The 13,999-nt window shown below is 48.2% G+C and overlaps 2 protein-coding genes and 2 long non-coding RNA genes across 4 annotated transcripts in view; all 4 read right to left on the bottom strand.

The window, feature by feature from the left end:
* The window catches only part of LOC135404791 (class I histocompatibility antigen, F10 alpha chain-like), a 197,754-nt gene that overhangs the window by 15,636 nt on the left and 168,119 nt on the right, over nucleotides 1-13,999 (bottom strand). The gene's annotated exons all lie outside the window — the stretch shown is intronic.
* Nucleotides 2,554-3,973, bottom strand: LOC135406480 (uncharacterized). Its single transcript, XR_010426280.1, has 3 exons — nucleotides 3,736-3,973; nucleotides 3,427-3,527; nucleotides 2,554-2,666 (listed from the first exon to the last, which is right to left on the bottom strand). It is a non-coding gene; the product is annotated as an uncharacterized LOC135406480 (long non-coding RNA).
* LOC135405729 (uncharacterized) lies at nucleotides 4,244-5,302 on the bottom strand. Its single transcript, XR_010425985.1, has 3 exons — nucleotides 5,262-5,302; nucleotides 4,631-4,713; nucleotides 4,244-4,321 (listed from the first exon to the last, which is right to left on the bottom strand). It is a non-coding gene; the product is annotated as an uncharacterized LOC135405729 (long non-coding RNA).
* LOC135405728 (ubiquitin carboxyl-terminal hydrolase 42-like) lies at nucleotides 5,316-8,001 on the bottom strand. Its single transcript, XM_064640317.1, has 5 exons — nucleotides 7,833-8,001; nucleotides 6,359-6,559; nucleotides 5,865-5,972; nucleotides 5,687-5,789; nucleotides 5,316-5,560 (listed from the first exon to the last, which is right to left on the bottom strand). The coding sequence occupies exons 1-5, from the start codon at nucleotides 7,882-7,884 to the stop codon at nucleotides 5,410-5,412; spliced, it is 615 nt and encodes a 204-aa protein (XP_064496387.1). The 5' UTR covers nucleotides 7,885-8,001; the 3' UTR covers nucleotides 5,316-5,409.

Raw genomic sequence — 13,999 nt, forward strand, 5'->3', positions numbered from 1 at the left:
CCAGTAAGTTGTTCTTATCTCAGCCTGCGATCTTTACCTTTTGTGCCTCCAATTGTCCCGTCCAGCCTGCCTCAGGATGGAGGGGGAGTGGGAAGGAAAGGAGGAGTGGGAAGTGAGCGAGTGGCGCACGATTTGCATGGTTTCAGTGAGAACACTAAATTATGGAACACCCGTCTTAAACACATCATCGTGGCTGGGCTTCTCGAACGAAGATTTCAGAAGGCTCTATCCACATTTGTTACAAGCACGCTGGTGGCTTAGGAGGCCAATGCGAGATAGACATATCCGATTGCAAAAGGCACAGCAGAAAGACTCCCTAGGTGGTACATTCTGCAAGACATGATTCTTTCTGCCTTGTCTTTTCTCCTCGAGAGTGATTCTGCGTGCCTTCTCAAAGGAAACAGCAGCGTTAGAGATGGTGTGTCTCCAGGCCTCCCGATTTGAGGCCAGAGTAGACCAGTTCTGTTGATTGATATGGCCGAGGCTGAGATGTTTGTAGCTATAATTGTCTACAACGTGGAAGAAATAATTCTGATTACAGTATTTTAGTATTTCTTATTTTATTATTTTAATAATATTTCTTATAACATTACTATCTATTGCTGAATATATATAACATGTAATAATGTATTATAAAGTATTACTTCTCTCTATATTTCTATATGATATTTCTATATATATTTCTATATTTCTATATATACTTCTCTCTATATATATTCTATATTTCCATATATATGTCTATATTTCTAATAATATTTCTATATTATTATAACTCTCATCTTCTTAGCTAAATCATTCACTCATGTCTGAGAAGGCGTGTCGAAAACAAGGATGCCTTGGCTAATAAACGCAGTGCTAGTCTTCCGTTCTGCTTGAGCCAGGGCCATAATCCAACACCATCATTGCCAGAGTGCCCTGAATGCTTGTCTGACGTGAATCTCTGGGGCGTGGAAACCCTCCTCTTCTTCTCTGAAGGGCGGTAGTCTGTGTGCTGCACAATCTCTACTTAATATATGTTTTCTTAGCTTTAATATAATTACTTCAGCACTGCTTCCAAATACTGCACTATGTTTCTAGCTATAATTATCTACAACGTGGAATAAATAACTCTGCTTAAAGTATTTTAGTATTTACTGTTTTATTATTTTAATAATATTTATTATACTATTACTATCTATTGCTGAAGATATATAACATGTAATAATGTATTATAAAATATTACTTCTATATTATATTTCTATATATATTTCTATATTTCTATATATATTTCTATATATATATTCTATATTTCTATATCTATTTCTATATTTCTATATTATATTTCTGTATATATTTCTATATTTCTATATCTATTTCTATATATATATTCTATATTTCTCTATATATTTCTATATATATATTCTATATTTCTATATATATTTCTATATTTATTCTATATTTCTATATATATTTCTATATTTCTAATGATATTTCTATATTATTGTAACTATCATCTACTTAGATAAATCATTCACTCAGGTCTGAGAAATGTAGAAATGTCTCGAAAACAAGGATGCCTTGGCTAATAAACGCAGTGCTAGTCTTCCGTTCTGCTTGAGCCAGGGCCATAATCCAACGCCATCATTGCCAGAGTGCCCTGAATGCTTGTCTGACGTGAATCTCTGGGGCGTGGAAACCCTCCTCTTCTTCTCTGAAGGGCGGTAGTCTGTGTGCTGCCCAAACTGGCTGTGGCAATCACAGCCCCGCCATGTTGATCTTCTCTGCTCTCTCTGCCTCTGTCGGGTTTGCTCCCGAGCAGCCCGGAGCATGAGAGCCTGCTTGGAGCTGGCTTTGGAGGGCCCTGGAACTGCAGTATTCACTAAGACTTGGTCACAACGTGGAGGACTTGTTCTCTCCCTCTTTCTCTTCCGCAGTGAGCGGTCACAGTCTGTGTACTGCACAAACCGGCTGCCAAGGTTGTAAGTTCCCCGCACAGATCTGCTTGGCTCCCTCTGCCTCAGCAAGGTTTGCTCCTGAGCAGCCCTGGGAGCGGGAGCCCACCGGCAGATCCTCTTGGAAGGCCTTGCAGCTGTGCTATCCCTAGGACCACGGTCACGACTTGGAGGACCAGTTCTTCTCTCTGAAGCGTCATCATAGTCTGTGGTGTCCCCAGACCAGCTGCGGAGATCCCTGCCCCACAGAGGGAATCTGCTCCGGGACCGCTCCCTGCCAGTGTCCTTCATGCCCTGCCAAGAGAGCTGTGGAGAGTTCCTGCCCTTTTCTCCTGAAAGGATCAGAGCAGTGGGGAACCCCTACAAGTTCTGGGACAGGACAGTTTGGGGCCTCCAAAAGGCTCTTTTGGAGGGCTACTAAGACCAAAAGGCCAGAGGCGCACAAAAGGGATGGATCCAGGTGGGATGCTTTGAGAGGGAGCAGCGTTGTGGCTGTGAAGAAAGGTGCGGTGTGTGAGGGGCAAAAGAGAAATGCTGAGATCCCAGAAAGAAATCCACTCTTCCTCTGATGCCCTGACCCATGACCCCAAAGTTACCTTAGTCCTACCAGTCAGAGCCTGTGGTCCAACAGAGCCCGCCTGCTTGCTGCTGGCCACACACTGACTGAGGAAGGAAGGGGCATGTGATGGTGCCAGTGAGGAAGAAGGCCTTTCTCCAATTCTCAGATCAGAGCATCTGGAGAAAAACAAAAGAGTGATCTCAGTTTAGAGCTGTTGTTGCAACCTCCTCTGGGGTTCAGTCATTTTCTCAGAGAGGCTTCTATGACAGAGAGAAGACTTAACCAAGGACACTAATGGGAAACTCAGCTAGGGTCTTCCCACCAAGTTTGCCTCTGTCCCAACAAAAACCTCATCTCTATACCTCCCACAGCCTCCATTTCCTAAATTCACAGACTTGTTTGGGTTGCAAGGGACCTTTAACTTTATCTTGTTCCACCCCGCTGTGGTGGGCAGGAACACCCTCCACTATTCCAAGGTTTCTCCAAGCCCTGTCCAACCTGGCCTTGAACACTTCCAGGGATGGGGCCCCCACAGATGCTGTGGCAACCTGTGCCAGTGTCTCAGCACCCTTACAGCAAAGAATTCCTTCCCAATATCTAATGTAAACCTGCCCTCTGTTAGCTGAAAACTGATAGCCTTCATCTTGTCACTACATTCCCTGACAAATGGTGCCTCCCCATCTTTCCTGGAGGTCCTCTTTAAGTCCTCTTATCTACAAGAGTCAACATCAGAGACCAGGCAAGTAGCAGATTCCATCCGGGCCGCAGCCTGAAGCCCAGTAAAGGACAGACACGGAGTAGTTCAGATTTGACAGCACTGAATGATGCAGGTAGTAATTTCATTTGATGAGAAAAAACACTCCGGAAGGTGAGAAGCACAACTGCAAATGAGGCAAAGGAAATGTATTCTGAACATATTTGAATCCTGGTTATTACCTGGCATAGAACAGCAGGTAGGCTTGCTGCCTGAGAACTGTGTCAATGGAACACAGCTGCACAGATTCATCGTCCATCCGGTACCACAATCCATTGCTGGCCTGTAAAAAAAAGGCAAGGATCTCTCCATGGTTTCTCTCCAAAAACACAGGTAGGAAACTGCCAAACCGAGAGCATGTCAAAACAAATGCAGTCCAGCCACTAAGGAGGCCTTCTGCCCCAAAACTTTGGCTGTCAGTAACACTGACAGGAAAGTTTATCTTCCCCAGCACACATTTTTCCCCATTGGGAAGGAAGTTGCTCTTTTACCTTTGTGTAGCAGAAATAGTGTCCTCCATGACAGCTGACACCACTGTGCACCAGGACAGCATATAAGGAGTAGAGGAGTGCTTCTCCATCTGCCTGAGACATGTATGGGCGAAGATCCAAGTACTCCGGATACTCTACAACCTATGGAGAGACCAAGAGGGCTCAGAAATGACCCTGGTCTGTGACATGAAATAGCCTACCAAGTGCAGGGGCCAGTCCAGGGGTATCAATACATCTCTGGGGCTCATGAGCACTTGGTTTTCCATAAAGCAACATAACATCGTTTGGGTGGCAGGAAACCCTTCTCAGTCAAAGCAGCCCTATCAGAGCACAGTGCTTGCCTGTCTTCCCACAGGAACTTTCCACTCCCCAGAAGGGACCCCAAAAAACCCAACACAAGCAGCTTGTGACAAGCATACTGCTTTAGGAAATCTGCTTCTTGAAGAGAAAGCTGCACACCAATAGTGTACACACCTTGCTGATCTTGCCACCAGTGAAGCAGTCAAACCTCTTCAGACACACAGTGAGAACCTTGGGTGCACAGTGGACAGTGAACCTCTTAGTGGCGGCAACATTCTTCTCACACCTTGGAACCAAGCACAGAGCACAGCGCTGAAATGCACCCTATCTTCCACCAAGGCAGTCAGACAACCTTTCTTGTCTCCTGCATCCTTATGCTATTTTAAGGCAATTCGGTACCATATTTAAAACAAACAAACAAACAAACAAACAAACAAAGAAAAAACCCCAACCCCCCTCCCCCAAAAAACCAGACAAACAAAACTGAGTCTCATCAGTGTGCAGTAAACTTCCACGAGAAGATGACTTCTGCTCAATGACTTGTAGCCCCCTCACACAGAGTCTCGTGTTAATATGTTGTTAGTAATCATCTTACTTGCTACATTTAAAGCAGTTTTCACCATCCAGGTGCTCAGGTGTTACAAAGTCCTCCAGAGCTGCAGTGAGGGATGAGGCTGCCTGGAGAATTGAGAAATCGGTGCACTGAGCTACAGCAAATGCCCTGGCCCAAACATTTTCCAGGAGCTGACAAGAAAACCCCTGTAGCTGATGCTGAGGAGACCCGCCATGAATCTGCAAGCTGTAGCCAGAAGGAGCCAGAAAGAGAGTGTGGTGCTGAACATTTCCCCTGTCCCAGAGGTTCTCAGGGGCAATCAAGAGCTCCCTCTCTGTATCACCTGCCATTGAGCTACTGATGTTATGTAGGGTCATCAGTAGTGAAAACAATCCAACCCATCAGCCTGGAAGCCAGACAGGTGTTGAAGGAGGGCAAAGGAAAGAAGGAGGAGGCTATGTCAAGGGTGCAGAGCGCATAATGGGTGCTTGTCCAGCTTCAAGCCAGCACCTACAGAGAGACCAGTGCCATGGCCTCTGCAGGAGGACAACATCCCTTCCCCTTCCCATCCACCACCAAGACCTCTTGTGCTCACAGTATATGCTTTCAGGACAAATGTGTTGACTCTGAAAAGCCTTGCCATGTCTTGAAGCACAACTGCAAAACCTCTTACTTTGATATCCAAGGGGACATCCAGGAAGGCCTCATAGGAATCAGAAATGGCTTTGCAGCTGAAGCAGATGACTGGAAGGAAAAATCAAAATGCCGAGCAATGGTGAGCTGAACGATGGTACTGCTTTGTGCTCATTGTACCTGTCCTGCTAGTCCCAGGGCCAGCTGTTGGGCACAGGCAGACAGAAGGGCACAGGCAGTGCCAAGGAGAGCAGTTGTTGTAGAAACATACCTCTGGATCTCAGAAAGCCTCCAAATATTTGATGGACAATGGTAGTAGATTGAGATGATATGTCCAAGCTGGAAACAAGTCGTAAGACAGAGCATTACTTCCTCCAAGCCCCGGCTGTAGGTTTTCCTTGATGAGGCCACATCAAGGAGTCCAAAGGGCTCAGAACTTTGTAAAGGTAACTTGCTTGTGCTTACTCGTTGCTTGCACTCAGACAAGCTCTCTGCATGGCATTGACAGTACAGCATAAGAAGTCATGGGCATCTTCCTCCCTGCCAAGCTGAAAATGTTCTCCTATGACTAAGAAACAGGAAGTTAGTAGTTGTCTCCTACAGGAAGGGAAGAAAAGCTGTCAAAGAACCTGAAATCACATACATCTGAAACCCCTGAGAACAGCCCAAGGCAGGATGGCACTGACTGAATGCAGGACCTTGTTAACATGCGCTTCCATGATGCACATCATGCAGAAGCCTTGTTGGCGACCTGAGGAGGGAGGGAGAGAAGGTCCTCTGGTTAGCAAAATATCCCTAGTGGTGGAATACTCCTCTTCTTCCACTCCCACTCCAGTGCAATATGCCACTCCTCCCAGTGTTTCAACAAGCACGGGACGTTTTAGTGCATAGAAAATGTTCTTCAGAGGAATGCTAAACTGAGGTTTTAACTTGCAGGAATAGAGACCCAGAGCTAGAAAGATGTGCCTTCATGAAGAATAAGACAGCTGGATAGGACAGGTGGCTCCTGAGTGTACAAAGAACACAAGTTCTGGGGCTGACAAAGGGCTGCTTTTCTCCTAAATCAAATTTCAGGTTCTGGGAATCCTTGGGATTGGATGAACAGATTCACAGGGAGATGTCCCTAAGAGTACTCACAGGCCTGGCTGTGCTCCCGGGAGAGCAGATAGTTGGCCAGCGGCGGGGTGTATGTCAGGCATTGCAGGACAGCGTTAAGGAAGCACGTGTTGCCCACATTGAGGAGTCCTGCTCCAGCACTCTGTCTTTGCTGCCAGACCATGCAAATCTTCTCGGGGGGAAAGAGGATCCTTTGTGGCGGAGTCATTCCCTCGGCAATGACTGCAGGGAAATTCCATTTGAAAAGAGATGAAATGAGGCACAAAGGCATATTTAAACAGTGAGGTCTCTACAGGAGCACTCAGGACCATCTGCTTCAACTGCCAACCCAACAACATCAGGGGAAGCTTAAACAGTGCCATTTAAATCTACTGTTTTGGAAAAATCCATTCCCCTCTTTACGTTGCTGAGAGTCCAACAAACCCACAATCTGATTTCTGGGCCGCAGGCTACCTTCCTTTCTCAGTAGAGTTCTAGACTGGGTTATCAGTGAAGCCATCCCTTTTCCTGATTGTAACTTGTTGAAAACAAGGAAATACTGAGCACGGAAGGTAACCCAAAGGATGGCAGACCTCTCTACGAGCAATGGCAGCTTTCAAAGTCTTGTACCTAGTGTCAGAGGAGCGACAAAAGGTGTTTTCCTGGGTCTAATTGTAAACACGGGGGTCAGTTTGACTGCTCTCAGGAAACATCCCAGAGATCACTCTAGGTTGTGAGCACATCATTCTGGGATTTGACCCCCAGCCATGTCAGTTGCCTGTGGCAGTTCACAAAGTCCAAACCTGCTGGTGAAGCTATTACTCACAGGAGTCGCTCCCTGCTGTGGCCATTGCCTCTCTCAGGAAGAGAGTGCAATGCTTCAGATGACCAAGGATGTCTTTCTCTCCAGAAAGAGAACAGCACCAATCCCGTCACCTAGTTGCAAAGAAATTACTGTAGCTCACCGAAAGTATCAAAACTCTAAATAAACGCAGAACGGCATCCCCCACCAAGTCTTTCAGTGGTGCTCCTAACTGCTGCTGAGCTGCAGCTCACGCCCTTATGATCAGTCACGGGGCACCAACTCACAGCGGGTTCAAAGGCCCTTTTGAAATGCTCCAATGTACGTTACCTTCTCTGAAGAGGCCCTGCTGCTCTCCTGACACTGCTTCAGCAACAGAGCCCTCTGGCTTTCCCACCTCCTAGGAGTGACCGTCTTTCAGCCACTACTTTAACTGCTGCCTTTGCTGCTCTCCTTTTTCTGCCTCCCTCCCTCCCCCAGCAATCAAGGTGGGCTGAGCCCATCCCCTCAGACTACAGTCACCTCCCTGCTTACCTATCCTAGGCTATGGAAAAAAACCCAAGAATCAGCAAACTGGAATTCTAGCCTAGGTCATACCTGGCCAGCCTCTAAAAGTTGTAACAGCTCAGCCTACAGCTAGGAAGGTATAAATCAGCCTATACTTTTATCCCATATACCCTGCTCTATGATCTGGGCCAAAAGTCAAAGCATTACCTTTGAAAGAGGAGGAAAGTTGAGGAGAAATGGTCAGTAAACAATAAACCATCCAAAAAAGGCAGGCACACAAGTAGCAAAGGAAGGAGCTGAGTTATCCCGAAGGCCAACTCTGTCCAACTGATTTTCGTTGGCGCGCTCCTCAGGATACCGGATGGGTGCCACATCTCTGCCCCTTTGTGACATGGGGTCACATGGAACCCCATGGAACCACATGGAACCACATGGTTCTTGGGCACAGGAACCCACATGGCACGTCCGCCAGGTGGAAGCCACTGGACCTCCCCCCGTGCTGGTGGCAAAGGGCTCGTCATCCTCTGACAGAGCTCCCACACCTTCCCTGAGCCACACGGCCTGAGGAGTAAAAGCCTGCTCAGGGCTGTAACTGAGCCAGGTCACAGCTTTTCTGGCCCCCAAGACGCTGAGGGTTTCACTGCCACTTCTATCAGGGAGACTCTTAGCAAAGCACCTGGACTCTTATGGGTTCATTTCCAATTAATTTCATCTGCCCCCAGGGTACAACCATGGGCTGACCCTGAACTGGGACTGCCAAAGGAACCCTTCAGAGGCTGCGCTGGGAGGACCTTGGCTGGCTGCTGGCCCCCGCCCAGCTGCTGTCTTGTCCTCAAGCTCTGAAAACGTTCCGGGATGGCTTTTTAGCAGCTTCCCATTTACTCCTGCCGCTAGGGTTGGTTAGGTTTTGATCAGCCGCAGCTTTAGCCAGACTCCCACTCTGGATGGTGAGGGCACGCGCGTGTTAGGCGGAGCTATCCCCTGCACGTCCGGCGCCGAAATAAACAAATACCGGCTTAATAGCACCTGTGGCTGTTGAGTTTTACTGCTGTTGCCTTTTCCTGGCATCAATGGATAGAGACAGTTCTGTCCCTGCTGCACTTGGCCTATGTTGTTTTGGGCTTGTTGGAAATCATAAAACTTTTCTAATTTTTTTAGTGTTCCTAATTAACTTTTTGATTAGTTGTTTTTAACACACATCAGAGGCGGTGCGTTCAGCCTTAAATCAACTTTAGTCAGCATGGAGTAAAAATTGTCATAAGCTCCTTTGGGAGAACACAGCCTGGGAAAAGTACTAAAACTGTAAGTTTTGTTGAAGTTAACCCTGTTATGCTTCAGTGGAGAAAGCCTGTCAGAGAAAGATGTCCTGTTGAAGGAGGAGATCTGGAACACAAGATTTATGGACTACAAGGACCTTCTGCAGAAACCAGCAGCTAAAGAAGAAGACTAACAAAGGCTCAGCATTTGTGTCAGAAAATCCCTAGGGGAGGGAAAATATACAAAAAAGATTAAAGATATGAAGTTATTACAGTAGAAAGTGAGAAATTAATAACCAATCCCACATAGAATACTAATGAATGAAAGGGAGTGAGTGATGTAATTTGGAAGCAATGAACATTAATTTCTTTGTTTGCCAAATCTGTATAAATAGGTGAAAAGCGATGTCTTGCTGTCAGTACGGAGGCAGGATTTTTGTCAGCCCCATGCACATGCAGGGCTGCAAATAAAAGTAATCCCTTGCTTTCTAACACTAAAAAGCCAATTTGTTAGAGGGTCCTATTTATCCCGACAGTTTCAGAGGTGTTTAGCAACAGGCAGTCCTCTGGACACCTGGTGTAACCTCTGCTCAGCAGGCAGATAGTGTTTCTCATGCGCCAAGGATGCAGCTGGTTGTTATTTAACAACACTTGACCTGGCTGGTTTGGCCCCTGCCTGGAATGGGGCATCAAGTTTTACTCAGTTCTTCTCAGGACAGGTGGTTTCACTCCTGCCCAGCTCAGCACAGTTCATATGGCTCCTGCTCCACTCCGAGCTGTTTCTTCTTTTAGACTTGGGGCATCCGGCTCGGGCATGACTTTGCTTGGATGGCTTTTTTCATCACGTCTTGCAGCAGCTGGTTTTATCCCTGTCATCCTTGGGGAGGCTTCTTGTATCCCTTACCCAGACAAAGCATCTGCATTTACTCCTGCATTACACCTCTCAGGTGACCTTTTTATGCCCCTGCCCTAACCTGATGTCCAGGTCCTGTATTACCGTCCCCCCAGCAGCACTTCAGGAGCTCTCTGATGAAGACAATCAACAATGGCACTCGTGAACAGTGCCTCTGCTCCTGCCTCCTGCTCATATGGGGGCATTTTAGGACAGAAACAGCTCTGCTCTGTGACCAAGCTGGTCCTACATGAGTCCCCTTTGCCCTCATCGTCAGTCCCTGAAGGTCCAGTGCGCCAGGAAGACCCCTTCTCCCCCTCCCTATCAGCCTTCCCATTTCCAGGCCCCAGGCCGACTCCTTTGCTCCTCACAGGCCTTGCAGGTCACAGGCACCTGCCTGCCAGGCTGGGATGGCCTCACAGCAGCACAGGGCAGCACAGCAGCACACAGAGCCCCATCTTAATACCAAACAGACTCTTCTCCCCTGAAAGGGCCACTCCTGTTCTGTTAACGGGTTTCAAGTCTAGATTAAGATTGTTATATTGACATGACAAACCAAGGATTAGGATGTGCCCTGGCCTGCAGAGTGATCAGGTCCAGGTGATCAGGCATCCTAAGCTGAGCTGTGCTGTACAATTCGGTGCTAAAGGGCTTACAAAATCTTGCTATGCTGGTACTGCTTATAGAAATCTTGTGCTACTCAAATCATGGTATTCTGGGCTATAGTGATCATACCATGATGTTAAAAAAAATGAAGCTTTAATTGTAACTATGACTCAGTGCCGTCATCATTCTACCAAGGATATCCTGATGAACCCGTCTGTCACCGCAGTGTCAGGTGATAGCCCTGACCAAAAGGGGAGAGGGGGAGGTGCAGAACAACTGTCCATAAGTGTCCCTTGGCTCAGGGGATATGCAGGGCAGCATGGATCCGTGCTGGTCCCCTTTCCTCCTTTCCCCTTCCAGGTGACACTGGCCAAGGCCCCAGCACCTGCTGCCAAGAGCTGTACACAGCTCCCCTGATGTTCAAGGTCTGACAAGCTTAATAAAACAGCTCCCACCAGAGGTTTGGTCTGATCCCCCTGATCTGAGGGGAAACCGTGTCTATGGGGGAGGAAGGCATGCTTTCTGCACCTCCTTTTTGTACCTCATCAAAACCACTTCAAGATTTGGACAAAAATCAAAGGATAAGCGACCAAGAAGGCTCCTGATAGCCTTAAACAAAGCAGATGTTGGATCCTGATTGCTCCCTTTGGGCTAGAATAGTCCCATTCCCTGTCAGAAAACTGCCTGAAGCCAGACACAGTCCCATGGAGAGCTCAGCCCTGCACTTGGCCACTGGAGCTGTTCTACAGCTCACGCCGCCTGACAGGGTGGCAACAGAGCCCCTCTGCTCCCTGTAGCTCAAAGCTAGTGGGCTCTAGGCACAAAGGGGTGAGGCCAGGAATGGGCGGGGGAATCCAGAGCAAGGGGCTACGGGGATCGTGTCGCTACTCTGAAGGGGACCTTCCATGGGCAGTCAACGGTATTTATTTCGGAGCGGGCCGTAGGGGTGCGTGGGGAGAGCTCTCGATTCTGCAGTTCCTCACGTGTCTGACAGGGCATCTTGGGAGGCACTGCAGTTCCCCCAGCTGCTCCAGATCCATAGCACTGAGATTTCCTTCTTTCCTTCCCTTCTTCCCTCCCCAGGGTCTCCTGTGGTGTTCTTCTGGCATTGGGTGTAGCAGGAGCCACCCCCAGGGCTCTGCATGGGGCAGGTTGGGTTGTGGCAGTCTAAAAATGTGTAATTAATAAGGAAATTGTAGATTTTGCATATAAGTTGTCGTATTGTATTGTACTGTGCGTATGTTCTGTCCTTTCATTGGTTGACACTTGACGCAGTACCGTATAGGGTTATGTTCAGCCCCTATCTCCTATGATTGGTTGTAATTTGCATGCTCCGCCTAAACCCCATCTTCTGTTCCAGTGCCTTCCTTACCCACGTTATTTAAGGCTGGAGCCATTTTGCGCAGTGCTTTTTGTGCCCTTTTGTTCCTCCCTTTAAGCAGTTCAGTTGCCCCGCTACTTTTATAACAAAATCGCCTTACCAGCTGCACCCAGAAAAGTTGGGGAGGTCTTTATTCAAGCGCTGACCTCCGCACTGGGTGGTACCTGCTACTCCTCAGGTGATCGGACAGAGCCATTCGTTGGTGTGAGTTTGGCATTCCCCACCCAAAGTGCTACAGGAGTGCCAAGCTATTCTGAGGAATGGGGAGTTGTTACGAAGACTTGACCGGAGCCCTGCTCAGAGGGGCTGGGAGAGGTCCAGCAGCATGGAGTGAGCCTGGCCAGTGCAGAGGGGCCCCGAGCAGGAGATGAAATCTCTTGCAGAGAGGCGCCACTTGCCACAACAGCAAACGGGGAAATCTTCCTCTCCCTTCAGGTCAGAGGTAGAAGTGGATGTGATCAGTGGTGTTCAATCCCCCTGCAATGTGGAGGTGGAGATCCAAACAACCTATAAACAGACTGGCTCGAGCAAGGAAAGGCTGGGATGCTGCGACAATTATTGTGGCATGGTACTAAGGCAGGCCTGGTAAATCCAGATCAGATGCTCTGGCACCTCTGTTAGGAGGCAAAGTCATCCCAAGGGCTGGAGGCTTCTGCCCAGATGATGTCAGGAGGGGCTGCACTCACTGGTGTCTCTGAAGGTGTGAATCTCTCTGGGATTCTCCTGGTTCTTGTGCCATTTCCCAAACAACATGGGCAGGAGGAGGGCTTTGCTGTCGCTTGTGGGAGAAACCTGCCTCTGGCTTTAGAGTGTTTTGAGAAAGTCCAGCTCAGACCTGCTTCATTTTCTAATGAGGGAAGTTGTCTTCCTCCATAGGCTGAAAAGGCCAGGAGCAAGTTACCATGTGTGTACATTCCCATACTTTCCTTTTGCTGTGCATAGGGGCTTTGGTCCCGTGGAAATGCATGGGGCAGAGGACAGGGGACCTTGGGATCAGGTGGCAATCTTGGCTACTGGAATGTTTCAGGATTCTTGTCTGCAAGCTGCAGTTGAGTGCGTCGTATCACTACTGAACCAGAGATGCTCCCCTGCCGCTCCCATCAAGTGGACTTGCTTTTGGGGGTCTTGTATTTCTTTCTTATTGTCTTTCACGAATCCAGGGAAGAATGTGTGCGATTTTCTGGTTCTTCCCCTCACCTAATCCCCTAGCTGCTTTTTGGAAGGCCTCTTGCAGAACCTGATACTGAAGCAGTGCTTTCAGGGTTACCCAGGGACTCTGAGAAACTGGAGGGGGAGAGATCACAGATTAAGGGCTGCTTGTGGTCAGGGACTAACGGAATGGCAAGCAGCTGGCTCCCTGGAGAGAGATATCCCATTTCTAGCTAAATGAAGCTAAATCTCTTATCCACAAACTTCTGATTCAAGTCCAGGCAGTTCTGTCTAGACTGGCCAATGGGGCTGATGATGCCTGAGATCAAATCTTCCTTCCTGAGGCATTTCAAAAGAGCCAGCCATACTGAAATCAGGAGCTTTTCTACATGTGCTTGATGAGCTCAGCTGCCTCAACATCTGTAAGTTTTCTTTTTTCAGACCCCATTGACGATGTGCATGGTGACCTCCTGGGATCCCATGGCAAAATGAACCTTCTTTGCCCCTGCGAGTGTAGCATCTTCCCCTTGCACTCCCTTCCTGGAGCAGTAGGTGCTGGCACAGCAGCCCTTCATCTCCAAGGAGTCCCCAGGGTTGTGAGGGGGGATGAAGCTAGGTGGACAGCAGATCGCAGTCAGAGGCCATGGAACAGGTTGGACATGAGCTTGGGGAGACCAAGTGAAGTTCATCCCATAGTAAAAGCCTCTATGGCCCATGAGGAGACAGCGAATCTCCCTCTGGAGAGCCTAGGTCAGGAATATACCCGCATCCATCATCGTAACGTCTCTGCATCTTGTTTGCAGACAAACCTCCTGTTAAAACTGCCAGAGCTTCCAAGCTGACTGCAGGCAGCAGTTGTAGAGCCCACGGCACCAGCTCCTAGGTCAGCAAGGAGTGCCTTTCAGATGCTGTCTCTCTCCCTTGTAGATCTCTTTGTGCTGCCCCAGTCTTTCTGATCTGCCTCATCCTTGACTTCTCCACCCTGCTCCCTGCCATTGCTTGAGAAGGAGTTATCTGCAATGCCTTTGGGCACCGGGAGCCCAGAGACTGAAGCTTTCCAGCAAGAGCCCCAGGCCTGTACAGCAGCTGT

Source organism: Pseudopipra pipra, chromosome W, assembly GCF_036250125.1.
Source record: "Pseudopipra pipra isolate bDixPip1 chromosome W, bDixPip1.hap1, whole genome shotgun sequence".
NCBI classification, from domain to species: Eukaryota; Metazoa; Chordata; class Aves; order Passeriformes; family Pipridae; genus Pseudopipra; species Pseudopipra pipra.